Below are 19,153 nucleotides of genomic sequence, written 5' to 3' on the forward strand. Positions count from 1 at the left end.
AAACGGATTTCAAGTAAAGATGTAGGTACTGTTTTGAGAATTACAGGACGAAATCAATATTTACTGGGTATACAATATACAGGGTGGTCCGAACTGTATTCCGGAAACTTCGGCAGCATATTCTGCAGATAAAAATAAGTAAGAAAGTTCGTATAAATATATGTCCTAAAACGGCTTACTTGGGAGATACAGGGTGTAGAAATTTCATTTTTATTTCGATTTTTTCCAAATAATTTCTGAAGTGACGTCAATGTTTGGTTGAATATTGGAGTCTGGGAGTTTTTTGACATGAGAAATTTGATTTTGTTGTCACTATGACTCCCATTTGTAGAGGGCGCTACCTACATGTGTTTTAACTGTTTTGAAAACTAATAACTTTTCATCTATACCTGTATAAAACTACTGAGTGGAAAAATATACATTTCTGTAACTTTTTACGTAAAAAATATCTCTTGGTAAAAATCGCTACGAGCAACCGTTCTCAAGATATTTAGAATCTAAATAGTCAATATATATCATTATTGACAAAAAATAAAAACGTTAAGAAGATATAATAAATTTGGGAAATTTTTATTTTTTTAAATTAAACACAAATTTGACAAAAACATTTCAAATTTATGATTTCAGTCTAATAACTATCAACATGTTTAATTTATGTCAATGATGACAGGTATTGACAACTTTGATTCCAAATATCTCCAGAACCATTACTCGTAGCGATTTTTATCAAGAGGCTTTTTTTGCGTAAAAAACGTCGTAAATGTATTTTTTTTTACTCAGTAGTTTTATACAGGTACGGACGAAAAGTTATTATTCTTCAAACCAGTTAAAATATGTAGGTGGCGCCTTCTACAAGTAGGAGTCATATTGACATCAAAATCAAATTTCTCATGTCAAAAAATTCCCAGACACCAATTTTCATCCAAATATTGACGTTACTTCTTAAATTATTTGAAAATAATCGAAATAAAAATGAAACTTCTACACCCTATATCTCTGAAACTAAGCATTTTAGGACATACATTTATACGAACTTTCTTACTTATTTTTATCTGCAGAATATGCTGCTGAAGTTTTCGGAATACAGTTCGGACCACCCTGTATATCAGAATTATTTATTCAGTAAAATTTGTATAGGATTAATAATGAAAAGTTCCGATTTCTTCTCAAATAAAATTAATCTAATTTAATAAGGTCCAACAAAATACACAAAATGCAACGGAGTTTTTTTTGTCAAATTTAAAAAGAATTTTTGCTACATATTTATTTTTTATTTTTAGACGTATTTTCTTGACTGACTTTACTTGAAATTTGCTAAATTGTATATAAATATATCAATTAATTCATTTTTTAATTCGTTCTTTCTTTATAAAATTTAGTATTTGGCTTATTATACAGGGTTAATCAAAGGGTTGTTTTTAACTTAACTTTAAAACACACTGTTCGTCAGCAATTTTTTCTAAAACATTATTTTTCGGTAAGAACCATGTCTCCTGAATATCTTGTTTTTGACTCATGGCAACAAATGCCTTGGTTAATTTTTAAGAGCAAAATGAACTTCGTTATTTCAAATACAACAGCCTGTATTTTTTTAAATAAATCGAAGCAGATTCAAATACTCTTTCAAACTATATTAGAGTTTCCTATACCTATCTAGCTCAGATTTTGAATAAAGAGCAATTTTTCTATAAAATGGTAACCAAGAGGGCTAGTGTCGTCAGGGCAAGTTTCTAATGATAATTTTAGTTTATAGACTTTATTTAAATTTATACCAGTTTACTTTTATTTAATTTACCTATAATAGTTTAATAAATAATATTTATTAATATGTATTTATTATTCTATCAAGAAAAATGAAGAAGTAGTTCTTTGTTTTATTTTACGATGACTTGTGGATATATGAATTTTCTATAAAAGAGCCAATTAAGGCAAATTCAATTTCTTCACTTCCAACGACAGGTTTCTGCCTAATAGGTTTTTTATAAACTACACTACCAACTCTGCGAAATACACGTACAAGGAAGTCTACAAATACAAGTAGTTTTTCAAAGGAACGCTTATTAGGAAGATTCCTGTTTGGATATCTTTGAGCATAAGCTCTTCAGACCAAGAAATAATTTTCTTCACAAAATAAAATCACTATAACATATCCGTTCGTTCCGCCAGCAGATACGGCTTTATTTTTCTTCATAAAATAAAGAATACTTACTTATTAAACTATTGTGGGCAAATTTTAGTAAACTGTTTAAATATTAATGTCCATAAACTAATGTCGATTTTGAAAATAGTTAACTACTGTCACTAGAAAATTGCCATGGCGATACCAGCCATCTTGATTTCATCATTTTTGTTCAAAATCTGAGATATATAGGTATAGGAAACCCTAATATAGTTTGAAAGAGCATTTGAATCTGTTTCGATTTATTTACAAAAATACAGGGTGTTGTATTTGAAATAACAAAGTTTTTATGTAAAATAAATAATAGATCCTTAACCTCAAAATAGATCACAATTTTTGGTACCCCTGTATAAATTTAAGGAATCAATAATATTTTTTAGTAAAGCTTATTTCTTTACCTTTAATCTCAGAAACACAAGCATTAATTCTGAAAAGTAATGTACAGGGTGTTAATAATCAGTTCTCTTGTAGCATGCATATTAAATATCTTTAAATATCTCAAAAACCAAAGATTTTAAATATACTTAACCCCTTATAATAAATGCCTTTTTTTGGGCCCAAAAATCTAAAAATGAAATAAAATACTGAGTGTTCCATAAGAAAAAATATAACTTTGGTATGGATCTTAGTGTATTTCAAAATAATTTTAAATTGTGCACATTGCCTCCCCGCATAGCCTCCCCACATATATCCATAAAATATTTGGTTTCTACATCTTTCCGTTTTCGTATAATCAACCGAGGCGAATGAGGTGCGCTACCCTGTGTATAAAAAGAACCCTTCGATTCACCATGTATAATAAGCCAAATATTAAAGTTTACTTTTCTTTTACTTTTTGTATTTTTAGTCTATTTCTAAGACGTCTGTTATGTTATAATCTTATTCTCTAAATAAATAACTTACTGAAATAAAGTTCTTAAATAGGTATTTTTTATACATTTTTCCAAACCTTTTTGCATTTTGCATAAATGACTTGGATAACTTTTTAATCAAACTAGTTGGTTTAATTAATCTTTAGCCGCAAGAGCACTACATACGAATAAGTATTACTTAAATCTAACAAACAAATCTAATATTTACATTTTTTCTGATATTTTTTTCAGTGTATTCCTCCCTTAACTAAAATTTATGAGGTGGTTAGGTTGAAACACAAGCTGGTCTTCCGCCATCCAATATATCTTTATATAAATTAAGTCTCAAAGGCGATCATTAAAACTTTATAAGCGATAAATCAGATAAAGTGAAAACTGGAGATTATAATTCAAAAGTTTGACAAACATCTAATATCTTTTAAAGAATTTGAGGCGAAGGCCAACCACTTCTCTATTTTCTGATTGCTTTTGATTATTTGTGCTAGCTGTGGTTTTATTGATATAGACAGTTTTAATTATAGTATGTTAATTATATGTCCTTTTAAGTACCTAACGAAAATATTATTGTAGACTTCATCAGCGATAACCTAACCTAACCAACAAGCAATTGTCCTCTCAAAATAAAATTAGTAGTAACATATCCATTCTTTCTCCAACAGATACTGCTTCATTTTTCTTGATAAAATAATAAATACATACTTATTAAGCTTATTTTAGTTAAATTAAATAAAAATAACCGGTTATAAATTTAAATAAAGTTCATAAACTAAAGTCGAGTTTAAAAATAGCTACTAAGTGTCACTAGAAAATTGCCATGGCGACACCAGCCATCTTGATTACAATTTTATTGAAAAATCGTTTTTTATTAAAAATCTGAGCCAGATAGGTATAGGATATCTTAATATAGTTTGAAAGAGCATTTAAATCTGCTTCGACTTATTTAAAAATATACATAGTTGCATTTGAAAGAACGAAGTTTTTATCTAAAATAAATATTTAAAATAGACCAGCAATTATTGATACCCCTGTATATATTTAAGGAAGCCATAATTTTTTTTAGTAAAGTTTATTTATCTGGCTTGAAAGTCAGCAATTTAACTTTGAAAAGTATTATACAAGGTGTTGACAAACTTTTTTATTATAGCATGCATATTTAAATATCTTTAAACATCTCAAAAGCTAAAGCTTTTAGACATATTAAACCCTTATAATAAATGCCCTATTTTATGCCCAAGAATCCAAAAATGAAATGAAATACTGGGTGTGTGTTCCGTAAGAAAAAATATAACTTTTGTATGGATCTTAGTTCTGACACACCCTGTACATTTCAAAATAATTTTAAATTATGCACATTGCCTTCCCACATATATCCATAAAATATTTTGTTCTACATCTTTCCGTTTTCGTATAATCAACTGAGGCAAATGAGATGCGCCATTCTGTATTACGTACGTTGCCATATTATGAAAAAATTATGTTTTTTAATTAAAAAATCAAAAAAATTTCACGTTAGAGTTTTTGACAAACACAAATGAATTAACACACTCCAAATAACCACGCTAACCAACCTGATTGGTCAAGCTTAATAGTTGACTGCTAGGACTAGACACTTCTTGTACCTACACCTACACGCTGTATCTATATTAGAAGTCCTGTCCGTAAGCTACTTATATATTATATTAAAGCAGTGGCGGCTCGTCAGGGTAGGCAAGGTAGGCGGCGCCTATCCTAAGATTTTGGCAGAACTTAAGCAATTTATTACATTACGTTATTTACTACTAATGTTGCCAATACATAAAAATACTGTTAATACACAGAAGTGTGTTTTAATTATCAATATTATTTTAATATTTGTGGTCTTGTATATTAACATATTCACTACCTCTAGCATACGCTGACCGCTGACTGTGCCGCTGCGTTAGAAAACAAAATAATTTTGACCGTTGGAGTGCCTTTGTTACTTGTGTCTAGCCCTAGCAGGCAACTATTAAGCCCGACCAATCACGTTAGAGTTTTTGACAAACACAAATGAATTAACACCCTTCAAATAACCACGCTAACCAACCTGATTGGTCAAGCTTAATAGTTGACTGCTAGGGCTAGACACTTCTCCTTTGTTCGGCGATTTCTACATCGCCTACTATCAGAGGTGATGCACGACGTACGGCAGTCTTCTGTCTCAGTCTAGCTCATCGTATAGCGACGCGACGTAAGTTGGAGATGTATCGTATTAAGGCGGCGCTTAGGCGAAATCTCCGGTCGCCTTCGCATGAAGTCGTGGAGGCTCGGTAGGCTGAGAACTTAAGGGGATATTCCCGATATTTCATAAGGAGATATATCACATTTCGTTAAGGGGATATTTCATATGATTCATTATATGTAGCATTTAAAACTTTTATATGAAAATTCAAAAAATGTTTAAAGCAAATTGGAAACATTTTTCGGGCTTGTCCGAGATTATTGAAAATGATATAACCGGTTGTATTTCAGAACACGAAACAGAAGAATCCGAAATAAAAAAAGCGCGTTATTTTATTCGGTGCAAGAAGACGATATAACAGATATTACAGAAAAGTTGTTACTATTTCAATTCGATATGTAATAAAAGCGGTCAAATATCTTTGCGAATTTTATTTTTATGAAATATTAGATAACATTGTTATACATTTAGAAATAAGGTTTGCAGATAAGTACTCATATGTCTTAATTATTTTTATTTATCTCTGGCGGATCGGAAATTTAAAGAATCCTATAAAACACTTCCAACGCATTTAACATCTGATTTAACAAACTTGTTATATTGATACATTTCCAACTTCCAACGCATTTAATAGTGATTTAACAAACAAAAAATATTATTGACCAACATAAATTAATGAATAAATTGCAGGTATTAATAATAGATAGATATAAAGGTGCCCGGTGGCGTAGAGGTACAGGCTCTCGTCTACCAATCTCAAGGTGTGGGTTCGATTCCCACACCCGGCATTTCATCAGCCGACTATTTTTATTAAAATAAAAATAGTTTAGGTACCTAGGTCGACTCAGCCTTAAATGAGTACTTGGGATTCACAATCCTGAGGTAATAATAGGCGGTTGAAGCGTAGTGCTAGCCACATTACCTTTCTTGTATACCGAACGGCTCTAGTATGGCAAGCTGTACCTTGCTACTCCCAAGGCGTTAAACGCTATATATGGGAGCTATTATTATTATTAATAATAGATATAATAATTTCGATTATAAAATAATTTAAGGAGAATAATCCTGGAAATATATTTCCAGAGGCTTTCAAATTGTTTGTTTTGTTTGTTACTACACCATGTACAAGTACTTGGGATGAGAGACATTTTTTTTAGTAGAGATTCCATGCAAAAAAATAAACGTTTATCGCCACTTGCCTTACTTTCAATCTAAAAAGATCTGTTCACAGCTCTTCGACAATCTGATGATTTTACTGATATAATAATAAATAACTTTCCTTTATTAAGAGACCGACTCATCAATTTAATATATAAAACATAATTATTCTTTCTCTCAATACTACCAATTTTTAAGCTTGCGTAAATAAATAAAAATAAAATAAAATTCTATTATGTACTCCATAGTGACTCCATAGTAATAGATAAAAAAAATAATAGATAAAATAGATTAATAAAAATTATACTTGTACATTATGTCATTACGTTGAATGCTGTTATTTTTGCTTTAGTCTTGTCCTAAATATTTTTGAGCTATGTTTTTAACCCAGATATAACATATATTTATAAACTGGGCTAGGGTATTATATAAATTAGGGGGCGGGGGGCAAATAGACGCAACTAAAATTTTGTAGCCTATCCAGTCACCTGTCGGCCTATTCGGTCACGAGCCGCCACTGTATTAAAGTGTCTGTAACTTTGGGAAAACATTTTAGGCTTATAGACTAATTTAGATTAATTTGTAAGCTCTTCGAGGCTAATCTCCGAGGCCGAAATGGCTGAAATAATATTTACTGGACTTTTATTAGCACGTAGAGAGAACGGATTAAACGCTCCAAGTTGTCTGTATATTTTTTTGATACTGGATAGAGAAATTCTTTATAACAGTTCTTATTCTTGTAGTAAATCCAGTAGGATTATTTATTGGAATAAGGTCGGAGTCCTACCCACTACAGTATGTCCCCTAATTGTCCTTACAAGAGAAAAAACTTTTTTATTATTGATATTTTGAGAAAAATGCATAAAAATTTTCGCTTGCTTTAAAATGGTTAATCCCGTTTACACTTTTCCAAATTTTAAAAAAATATGAAAATATGATTGAATTTATGTGAATGAAGCCCTAAAAATTAAAACCCATTTCTATTGTAATATAATTAAGATATCATTCTTTGATAGATTTTTTATTGCAAAATAAAACACTAAATCATCACAATACACCAAAACATTTACTTTTACACTGGACGCGCGTTTCTCTAACCATGTTAGCTTCGTCAGCAGATGATTGCAAAAAACCAGGTCATAAACCTAACCAAATAAACCAAACATACATCTCGCGATATATATTTGATCAAGAATTTAATTATTTCAACAAAACATGAAATATCTAACATAAAAACATACGAACGAAAAAAAAAATGGCGTCATAGACGGCTGGGGAATGACAATCGATAATAATTTTGGTGAGGTCAAGCCTTAGACGTCATTACTTGGCCCGTACTTTTCTTTATTTTTAATGGCACTAATTGGGTTAGCTGGCCTTAAGAAGGTTGTAACTTATTTTTATATGGAGTAAAAATAATTTTTAAATTCTGTATTTCAAAGTTCGAGAAATTTTTTTTTGGAAATGGACTTAGTAAACGTTCTAATCTTTTATAATCTTGCGATAATTAATGTTAATTTTTAATAAATATGACGTCTATAGAGATTGTCTTTAGGTTAGGTTAGGATGCTGGTGTTTGGGATCATATTTGATCCCTCACTCGGAGGCTTTGGGCCTATTGAGATACCCCTGTATTGTTATACCAAACCTTCCCCTCATTCTTTCTTTGCGTTAAAGCACTTCCAGCTCATTGCAAAGTTCCAGATGTCGCTCATGTTGGCTTCTGCTGCTTCCTCTAGTCCCTCCAAAAAACCTTGCCCTAAAGTTTTAAAGCCTCGGTATTCCAGTGCCGGACAGTAGCACAGCAGGTGCTCTATGGTTTCTTCTTCCTCTCCGCATTCTCTGCAGTGGTCTTCGTTAGAAATCTTTCATCTCACGAGGTTTACCCGCGTGGGACAGTTTCCAGTGACGACACCTACAATTATGCGTACTAAGTTCTTTTTGTGCTCTAGTAGTTGTTTTATCTTTTTGCTATCTACCACTGGCCATAGTCTTCGAACTGTAGCGTAGTTCTCGTCACAAGTGGTGGGTCATCTGCCACGGCTTCTCCCCTGGCCCCCTCTTTGGCGAGTCTGTCTGCTTTATGATTGCCCAGCACATTGCTGTGGCCTGGCACCCAGCCAGAGTAGCCCCACCCCAACAGACGCTGCCAGGACAGTGCTTCTCGGCATTCCATCACAGTTTTTCGATCTTACTGATTGTATGGTGATGCTTCTTAAAGCGCCCAAGCTGTCAGAGTATATCACGATATCCCCTATTGGTCTATCAGAAATTTTCTCTCGTATACAACTAGCCACTTCCTTTATGGCGTAAACATCTGTTTGTAGAACGTTACAGCCATCCGATAGCCTTAAAGATCGTCGGATGTCTAGTTTCTCTGAGAAGATGCCTATACCCTGTGCCTCCTGAAGTTGCGGAAGCATCTGTGTAGACTGCTATCTCTTGAGTGTTCATTATGATTTTCCCTATCACTGGCAATATCCTCGAGTGACCGTATATAGTTGGTCTGGTTCCACAGATTGGGTTCCCTTAATCTTAGGGCACCCTTAGCGGCCAGATCATTTACGAGCCAGTCGATTGATTGCAAGTCCAGAATTGCTTCTAGCGCGGCTTGCGCTGTATTGTTCCTTGCTCCATTTGTACCTAGAGCTGCTAATCGCTGTACTTTTGTGAGCTCTTAGTCTCTTTAAGTACCGCTTTAACTGCGTTTATTTTCGATCATACGGTAAATTTTTAGGCGAACGATTTTGTAATTTAATGTAATACATCATATAAAAAACAGTACTATGAAAAATAGAGGAATAAGGAAGTTTGGTTTATGTTAAATCGCAATAAAGGAAATTCTACGAAAATAATCTTAATAAAATTTGTAAGTAATCTAAAATTCATAACTGATGTTTTTTAATATTATTTAAATATTTAAAAATGTATTACTTGATATTGTTATTTGGAAAATAAGATTTATAAGGTTAAAAACACCAACAAATTTTCCACAATATGCTCACGAAACTTTTAGGGTAAAGGGTATTACGTAAACAATATTTTCACAGAAATTTCTGATATAGGTACCTATATTATAAATTAAAAACTATTGTAAACGTGGCTTGTAGTAAACGTGGAGACGATTTTGAGAGAAAATTGAAGAAAAAAATATCGATGACTATTATTCCAAAAACTATATATGTTTATTAATTTTTATTTTATTTTACGGGGCTTATTAATAGGGGTATTAATTTTATATTTTTAACCGAAAAGCTCAATATTTGTTTCGTGTGTCTCGTTTCTTGTTTGACATTCTCAATCGATTCTTGTTATACGTATAATATGCCGATTATGGTAGCGCATATTTTTAAACAATTTTTGTCAATACACAGAGCGATTCCTTATTGAGTATGATATTATGCTATTTTTACTGAACTAAAATACCACAACATTCATCTTTTGAAATATACAAGTATAGGCTTGGTGCATTTCCAGTTGATTTCAACAAATTCCCACCGCACAAATTTGCGCTTCAACAACAGCTTCAACGACAAAAATCAGAAATTATCAGTATTTATTTCACGCCGTCGCGCCACGCCGTTTGTTGATCGCATTAAAATAATATTCAAATCGAGGTTTTGCCATAATATTTAAGTATTTTAGTTTTTTGCTAGTGCAGTTATTGAGACTATAAAACACTCAGGTACGAGGTTTGTGTGATGTAAATTCATTCAATTGTTCGGGTATTAAAAAATAAGTGAAAATCAAGAATTCGATCTAGGCGTCGCGTCGCGTCGTGTTGTGGCAATTTCAAATGTTAATAAAATTGCCCCAAAAATGTTAACGCGTAAAGGAGAGCGTAATTAGGGCGTTGTTGGGTGCAATAACATTCAATAACTCAACTTTCCCGGATATTCAACTCTCCTAAAACAACATTTTATAGCTTCATTAGTTTCTCACACCGATTTGATCAAAAGCAAACATGGATTCAAGAAGTTCCACAAAACAAGTGAGTAAACAAAGTACTTGTTACATAAGCAAAAAAATAAATTTTCACAAATTATACTTCCTAACCCTGTAAGAATAATTATACATTTTTCGTATACTCGCTATTTAAACCCGTGTATTTGTATATACTAGTTTTTTACGATATTCTTCGATGGTGGCAGCACCGGCGGAGAATGCACCAAGCCAGGTAGATTGAAAACATATTTGAATTAATTATATATTTAAAAAAAGGACATTGGAGGGAAAATCTCAAACCATAAACCAATATAAAGGGTGAAACGCTGGTTTAACCTGTATATAATAAATAGGTTTAAATATAGTATAAAAGATACTTAATGTGTGTGTTAAAAAAACATATATCTACTTACATAATGTGTATTGTCCTCTTGATTATAGGCCAATTTCACCACTCCATAGGAACCCTAAAAGTATAAAGTCAGGTTTTATAATACAATATAATGATAAAACATGACAATCGATGATAATTTTAATAAGTTACTTTATTAAAATGTAATTTTAATACTAGTTTATAGTAATAGTTTTATATGCAAAATTAATAATACTATTACTAATTTAATTCAACTAAGAAATGAATTATATTTAAAGTGGGCTAATGATATAAAAATTAAGTTTTATTTATTAGCTTCTAACATCTATTTAGTGTATCCTTGGCGTATGCCTGTAGTGTGTATTAGGAGTTTCTAGAAATCTATCTATAATTACTAAATAGAGCCTTTCTGCACATTTATATACTATTTAAATTTGTATTAGAAAACCGTCTAAAAACAATTAAAAATAGTCTAAATGAGAAACTGACGTGCAAAAAGTTACGACACTGGTACGCAAAAAATCTGGTATTTAATTATTGTGGTTTTAATTTTTTTTTCTATAAACTGAAACAGAGATACGCTGTATATCGAGTATGCAGCCGGATTCTCTTTACTTTAAAAACTTTTTTATTTCTAACATTTTGAGAAAGATGCATTCTTTATTAAAATTTTTGCTTGTTGTAAAATGATTAATCCCGTCTACATTTTTCCAAAGCTCCATGCAGTTTTAGAGCAAATTAAAAAAAAAATTAAAGTGTGGTTGAATTTTTTGTCCTTGTTGAAGTCCTAAAAATCAAAACCGTTTCTATGGTAATGTTATTTCATTTTCATTCTTCGTTCATGGATAGGGTGATAAGGTTCCAGATAGGGTTCATGGATAGGGTGAAAATATAATACTTAAAAAACTGCAAAAAATATGATTTTAATCAAATTTAATAATAACCAGCGGCGTTTACAGAGGGGGGGGGGCATGGGGCTCGGGGCTCTCTATAAATTGGGTTAAATATTAAGAAAATGGTGCCCTAAAGAGCAAATTCTATATTACTTTTGATTTGGGCCCCCCTAAAATAAATTCCTGTATACGCCTCTGATAATAACCATAGACTAATGCCATGAATTAGAATAACCGTCTATTGGAGAATGAAATCTAAATTATATTACCATAGAAATTCGTATTTGCATTTTGATTTTTAGAAAAATTCAACCATGTTTTCATGTTTTTTAATTTGCTCTAAAATGGTATGGAAATTTGGAAAAGTATAAACGGGATTAACCATTTTAGACAAAGCAAATTTTAATTAAGAATGCATTTTTCTCAAAATGTCAATAATAAAAAAAAATTCTTGTAAACACAATTCGGGGATATACTGTATAAATTTTTCGAATTATTATAAGATTGATTCTCACTATACCTTCCATATCAGCTCCCGTTTATATAATACATGTAAATGAATAGGACAATGCACACTATCCGTTCCGGTTCCCTTCCGTTCCATATCCTTTCCTTCCATACATTTTTTTGGCGGACGGACTGAAGCGTATCGGAAACAGCGTTGTCAAGTTCTTACATTTGTACCGGCTCTGTTAAAATTTTGCTGATATTTATTTATTCTTTCACCTCTTAATTAAATCTATTACCTTTTTGAAAAGAAACAAATTTTTAAAATAAAACTTTCGTAATGATATAAATTGTACAATAAAAAGTATGGAACTGATACGGAACGGAAGCTTACGTATAGATACGTATTGTACACACAATACAAAAAAATACGGAATGGATATGGAATGGACACGGAAGGTATAGTGAGAATCAACCTTTATAAGGAAAAATGCTTGATACACAAAAGCCACTGCTCTAATATAAATCTTCTTCTATAATGAGAAACTGGCAATTATGATGGGCGATTAAACCCGCAGTTTACGACCAAATAACAATTAATAATAATTACATCGGTTAGTTGGCCTAATTAATCGAGGTTTGGAAAACAGAACTGCTTATGACACGTATACTTTCAGCAGTTGTATAGCGCTAACTATTATCCGTTACCCTGTATATTACTTTACTTTTAAATAACGACACCTTGTATTGAAATGAAATTTTGTGAGCATATGTAGGCTAATTCAGAGCACTTTTAAAAAATATAGAGAGATCTACAGGGTCTCCAAAAAAAGTTACATAGAGAAATTATTGTAGCTGCTTTTCGAGGTAGAACTCCACATAATACCTTTTAAAATGAAAAGATTCTTTTGAAAAGACAATCATTTTATGCAGTTAACAGGAAAGGAAGCATTTTGAGCATTTGATTTCATCAAGCTAATTTTTGTCACATAATTATAGCTTTATATCTAGTTTTAATTCAGTAATAATTAACATATGTTTTAAACGTGTATCTTTTTATTACCGTTGAGTATTTTACTCCATAATCTTTAATTTTTGTAACAACTCTAGATTTTTTCAAATAATAAAATATCTAGGAAAATCTTTGTCTGAGGGGTAGGCAATCTTAATAATATTTTGAAGATATATAAATTCTCCATTGAACACCGGAAAAATATACTGGGTGTTCCATTTAAAATAAAGGAGTTACTCCTTTATAAAAGTGATGAAAGCTTTTAAAAGCGACTAATGTTCCATATTAATTTTGTCTCACCCTGTATAACTTTTCGGGTCAAATTTCAATTTGGTTTAACGTACAATGGTTACTGTCATTAAATATCAGGCTATACAAGGTCAACTAAAATTTAGGTAGCTGTTATTAAAATTTAAAATTTACTCTACATTTTTACAAACTGTGAAATATGTCAAAATCCTTAGATTATAGGTATATGCTTTTTTAACAAAACTCACCTTTATTTTTTTCCTAGAATCAGAAAATTAATTAATATATAGGGTGTTTTCCATTAGAAAAAGCACAACTTTGATGTGTAACTCTTTTTGGGGACACCCTGTATAATTCTATATATTTTAAAAAAATGCTTTCAGTTAACCTACATATGCTGCTAAAATTTCACTTCGATATAAACTACCGTTCTTCTTGGAGCTTCCGCGGCGTACGAGAGGCGCCACCCTGTACGTTTAATTTTTCCAAAAATATATTTTTTTCTTTCGAACGATTGAATATGTTTAATGGTATTTTTATATCGCACAGCTTTTCGCATGAAATGTGAATTGTAGATACCATTATTTACGAATTTAGTATTCCTTTTAGTATGTCCCTGTGTATGCATAATATATTCCGAAAGGTTTTCGTTGTATGTCACGTTCTCAAACTGACATGCCAGACATTTAACTATCTGACATTTCGTACGAGACAACTATAAATAATGAAGCAAAATGCGTTTTTCAAGATATTGGTACAGTCATTAAACTTGAAAATTTTGATTATTGTTAGCCATTCTACTATATTATTTCTCAGCTCCGGATCTACAATTTTTAGCCGACCATATCAACAGGTATGGTAGGCTATTAAGATCGGCAGCATTTTAGCGAAAGTGTTTCTAATTTCACTCAAAATGAGTTATTTGGGTCATAAATGACCTAAATATAAAATATTTTCATGGTGTCTGTCTGTCTGTCCGTCTGTCTGTAACACTATAACTCAAAAACCGCTAAACCGATTTTTATCAAATTTGGCACAAAAATACTGTGGCACCCGAGAATCTGGCCATTAGTTTTTGGTGGTGGTGGGGGGTTGGTAAGAGGGTAGGGGAGGGTGTTAACAATTTTAAAAAATCGTAACTCCAAAATTACAGTAGCTAGCGAAACGCGGTTTTCAATTTAAGATTAGGAATAATATTTGCAACAAAATTTGTAATAACATCAAAATCAGTAAAAGTCGCAGTTTTTGAGATAAAAAAAATGGAAAAATTCCTTTACTTTGAAACTAAAAGAACTGCCTACCAACTTTTTATTAACATATTTTAGTATGGGTGGCTATACGTGCCTTCCGGCGCCAATTTTTTTGAACCGGCGCGGCGCGGCTGCGGCGCAGGAACTTGATATTAGCAACTCCTCTCTTCAATATGAACCCTTAGGATATGCTCAAAAATTAATTAGGCGTTTTAAAATCAAGTAGTGAATACTGGGTAGAAGGACGCGAGCTGAATTCTAGGCGCTTTGTAAAGCAAGTTTTTTATTTTCAGCTCCTTATATTATGATTTTTGCGCTCCCTGAAACTGCAGCATATAACGGTTTTTTACGCTGAAACATTTATTAATGGTAAAGCTAGCTTTGAATGTTCACTTTTGAAACTTTTTGATTACACAGTACCTATACCTATTACTAAAAATGGTTTTAATGTGGTTAATAAAATTGTTGTTTGTAACTAAATTGTTTAGGTACATGTAGAATGTTTAGGAGGGGGGTTAGATTTCTAGTTTTTTGGACATAACGAATGAGTCATCGGCTGGTCATCAGCGACAGTTTAAGCGATTTTCAATAGTTGGTTGTGTGTAATGAACTTTGTATAAACTCTATTACAATGGCTATTTGTTCAGCTTTCAAGTGTAAAAGGCGCAATGATAAGAAAGAGACAGGAGTTACGTTTTATAGGAAAATAAACAGTCCACTACACCTTTTTAGCGTTTTTTTTATTGAATTCGATAATTATTTTTCTGATATTATTTGTACTTGATATGTGCTATACGTCGATACTAGTTTTGTACCTTTTGTCAACATTTTAATACGTTTTTTTCGTAATTTAATTAGTATGATACCACCGGATACACCATAGGCGTAGTGAAAACATTTATCAAAAATATAAATTACGCTTCAAGCGGTTATGTTTTGGAAGAATGGTCACAATTTGGTCTCGGGTGCTATTTGTCCTTGTATTCTTTAGTAATTGATCGAGATACAAAAATAACAAGTACAACCTAACCTAACATAAAATTCTAACGAATCCTTAGCACAGTTTGAATTTCTGCGAAGGTTCGTTAACTTAGAGTTACTTAATACCCATAATATATAATAGAATTTTAAAAATTACGAAATCAATATCTGCGGTCCCCAGACACCCTTAATATATTGAATTCGAAACATTTTCCGCCACTCACCTGTCCAATCGAATCCAACAATTTATATTGATTGAGCTGCAAGTAGTGGCCCAGTTTTTCTATCGAAACTCTGCGGGATTCCCTCAGGGGCTGTCGCTTTCGATTGCTGCGCGGGGAGTGCGTGGGACTGCAGTAGGGGCTGTAGGGGTAGTTTGGAAAAATTGGTCGGCCGGTAGATGGCTCCGGACCCCCTGGAATCAGAAAGTTTTTTTTTATTAAAGCCATATCGTCAATTATAGTGATACGTGATAAAATTAATTAAATTTTATCATTCATAGCAGGTTTCATAAGGAAGGTAACTTTTCTCGAATATAGAGAACATAATACAGTTAACAGGGTGGCGCCTCTCATACGCCGCAGAAGCTCCAAGGAGTTTATATCGAATTGAAACTTTGGCAGCATTTGTAGGTTAACTGAAAGCCCTTTATAAAAATATATAAAATTACACAGGGTGTCCTCAAAAAAGTTCCTCATCAAAATTGTGTTTTTTTCTAACGGAACACCCTATATATTAATTGATTTTCGGACTGTAGGAAAAAAATAAAGGTGAGTTTTATTAAAGATGCATATAGCTAAAATCTAAGGATTTTGACATATTTCACATTTTGTGAAAATGAAGAGTAAATTTTAAATTTCGATAACAGCTACCTAAATTTCAGTTGACCTTGTTTAGCCTGATATTTAATTACAGTAACCATTGTATGTTAAACCAAATTGAAATTTGACACGAAAAGTTATACAGGGTGAGATAAAATTAATATGGAAGATTAGTCACTTTTAAAAACAAGTTACTCTTTTATTTTAAATGGAACACCCAGTATATTATTCCGGTGTTCAATGGCGATGTTATATATCTTCAAAATATTATTAATGTGGCCTACCCCTCAGACAAAGATTTTCCTAGATATTTATTTTTGTAACTTTGCGTCAGTAGATCTGTATTATTTGAAAAAATCTAGGGGGGGTGGCTGTGATATACCTTTTGTTAATTTAGCAAAAATTAAAGAATGTACAGTAAAATATTCAACGGTAATAAAAATAAACACGTTTAAAACATATGTTAATCATTGCAGAATTAAAACTAGATATAAACCTATAATTAGGTGACAAAAATTAGCTAGATAAAATCAAATGCTCAAAATGGTTCCTTTCCAGTTAACTGCATAAAATGATTGTCTTTTCACAAGGATCTTTTCATTTTAAAAGGCATATGTGGAGTTCTACCTCGAAAAGTAGCTACAATCATTTCACTCATGTTGTCGACGATAGTTGGTCGAGTTTTGTAAACTGCCTTTAACATCTCCCCATAAAAAATCCAGATTAGATAAAATCGGGAGCATTTAAGTATTCTATTAATTGGTGAAAGTACACTGCATTTACCAACTAATAGAATCATATCAATTCTCTCTGATGTAGGACAAGTTTGCATTTTCGGCAAATTTCTAAGAAATGTTTTTGTGTTTTAACTGACACAAAATGATAACTAGTTGTTAAAGTGGACTAATTAGACAGCTATGTTGAAGTAACGTCAGACATATCACAGCCACCTAGATTTTATCAAATAATAAAGATCTACTCAGATCAAATCATGTAAATGAAAATATCTAGGAAAATCTTGGTTTGAGGGGTAGGCAACCTTAATAGTATTTTGAAGAGACTTAAATTCTGTATTGAATATCGGAATAATATACTGGGTGTTCCATTTAAAATAAACGATTAACATGCTTTTAAGACCAATGTTCAATATTAATTTTGTCTCACCCTGTATAACTTTTTGGATCAAGATTTAATTTGATTTAAAGTACAATAGTTAATTTAACTACATATTAGACTATACCTATTAGAATACTACTAGAGAGTAGTACTAAAATATAAGGTTTTTGGCATATTTAACATTTTCTAAAAATAAAAAACAATTTTTAAATTACAATAAAAGCTACCTAAATTGAAATTTACCCGGTATAGTCTAATAAGTAATAGTTTTATAAGAGTATAAAACTCACCTTTATTTTTCTTCCAGAATCCGAAAATCAATTAATACATAAGATGTTCCATTGCAAAGAACACAACTATGATTATGTAACTTTTTTTTGGGGACACCCTGTAGAACTCTCTATATTTTTAAAAAGTGCTCTGAATTAACCTACATATGCTCACAAAATTTCATTTCAATACAAATTGTCGTTCTCCTTGGAGCCTCCGCGGCGCAAGAGGTGCCACCCTTTACTTTTCTCATTAGTTACTTATAAATTTTACTGTACGTATACAGGGTGTTTCAAAAACATGTGCCATGTGCCATATGCAATCTCTCGGGGGGAGATGGGGAGATTCCTGACATAAAAATAAGACTTATTTTTCATATCAGCATAGGTCCGATTCTGCTTTGTTTCGTAGCTACAGGGTGTTAAGGTCTTAATATTTTTCGTTTTATTATAATTTTCTTCCAAGTACTTTTAGCGTTTCGAATAAAATTTTGAGTGTAAAAGTTACTATAAATGCTACATGTTAATAAGACTAAAAAAGTGTCGACATATTCACCAGGGACGTGCATATAAAAGCATGTATGTCATCGACTTTTTTGACTGATTAAAAGTTGTCTTTTAATATTTTGTAGATTTCGACCTCCTTGATTGATTAATTTGCCTTGATCCAAGTTTAATAGCAAATTTTAATAGCATTAACTTGCGAAAGTTTTAAATAAGTACTCATTGATTCCTCATCAAAAAATATGAAAAAAGTTCATATAACCATGGTATGAAAATACATAGTTTTAGAGTTATAGTTCAAAGTTTGATAGCCCCTAGCGGACAAACGAAGGACTTTTGTATAGAGGTAAATTGTATCCAATGAGCTGATTTTGATTCCAAAAATACGTAGAGTTCTATGTCCACGGAATATTGGGATACCCTGTATAAATACAATTTAAACATTTTTAAATGAAGTTAGTAATTCATTTAATAATGATACTAAATCTTGTTGATATTATAATTACGTTAAAACATTGAACGTCATTTGAATAATATTGTAATAAGGAACCACATTTAATTAATGTAATAAGGCTGACAGTCCTGAAATACAATATATCTCTCGAGTATAGTTAATTAATCACCACACATTCTATATTTCACATTTACAAAGGACAATTTGAACTTGTTTCTAATAAAATCATACGAAATAATTAGTTGTTCTCTAGCATACAAAATAGTAGGTTGATGTTAAAATTTATAGTGGTATAGGCTGTAATTTGCGCCTATAAATTATTTGTGAACTTTATGGAATATTTTCATAATCTAAAAATAAATAACATTGATAAATTATCATAATACCGGGTGTTTTTCAAAGGTGGCTCAGCCCTATAACTTATTTATTT

The 19,153-nt window shown here is 31.6% G+C and overlaps 1 protein-coding gene across 3 annotated transcripts in view; it reads right to left on the reverse strand.

The window, feature by feature from the left end:
- Positions 1-19,153, reverse strand: part of LOC115876032 (calcium/calmodulin-dependent protein kinase kinase 1) — a 247,372-nt gene that overhangs the window by 24,307 nt on the left and 203,912 nt on the right. For all 3 annotated transcript variants that reach the window (XM_030891705.1, XM_030891706.1, XM_030891704.1), the window contains 2 exons: positions 15,784-15,974; positions 10,768-10,821 (listed from right to left, as the gene is read on the reverse strand). In XM_030891705.1, coding sequence (XP_030747565.1) covers positions 10,768-10,821; positions 15,784-15,974 — 245 coding nt within the window. The remainder of the gene's footprint in view (positions 1-10,767; positions 10,822-15,783; positions 15,975-19,153) is intronic.

Source organism: Sitophilus oryzae, unplaced genomic scaffold (genome assembly GCF_002938485.1).
Source record: "Sitophilus oryzae breed Bouriz unplaced genomic scaffold, Soryzae_2.0 scaffold_1396_pilon_pilon, whole genome shotgun sequence".
Lineage (NCBI taxonomy): Eukaryota > Metazoa > Arthropoda > Insecta > Coleoptera > Curculionidae > Sitophilus > Sitophilus oryzae.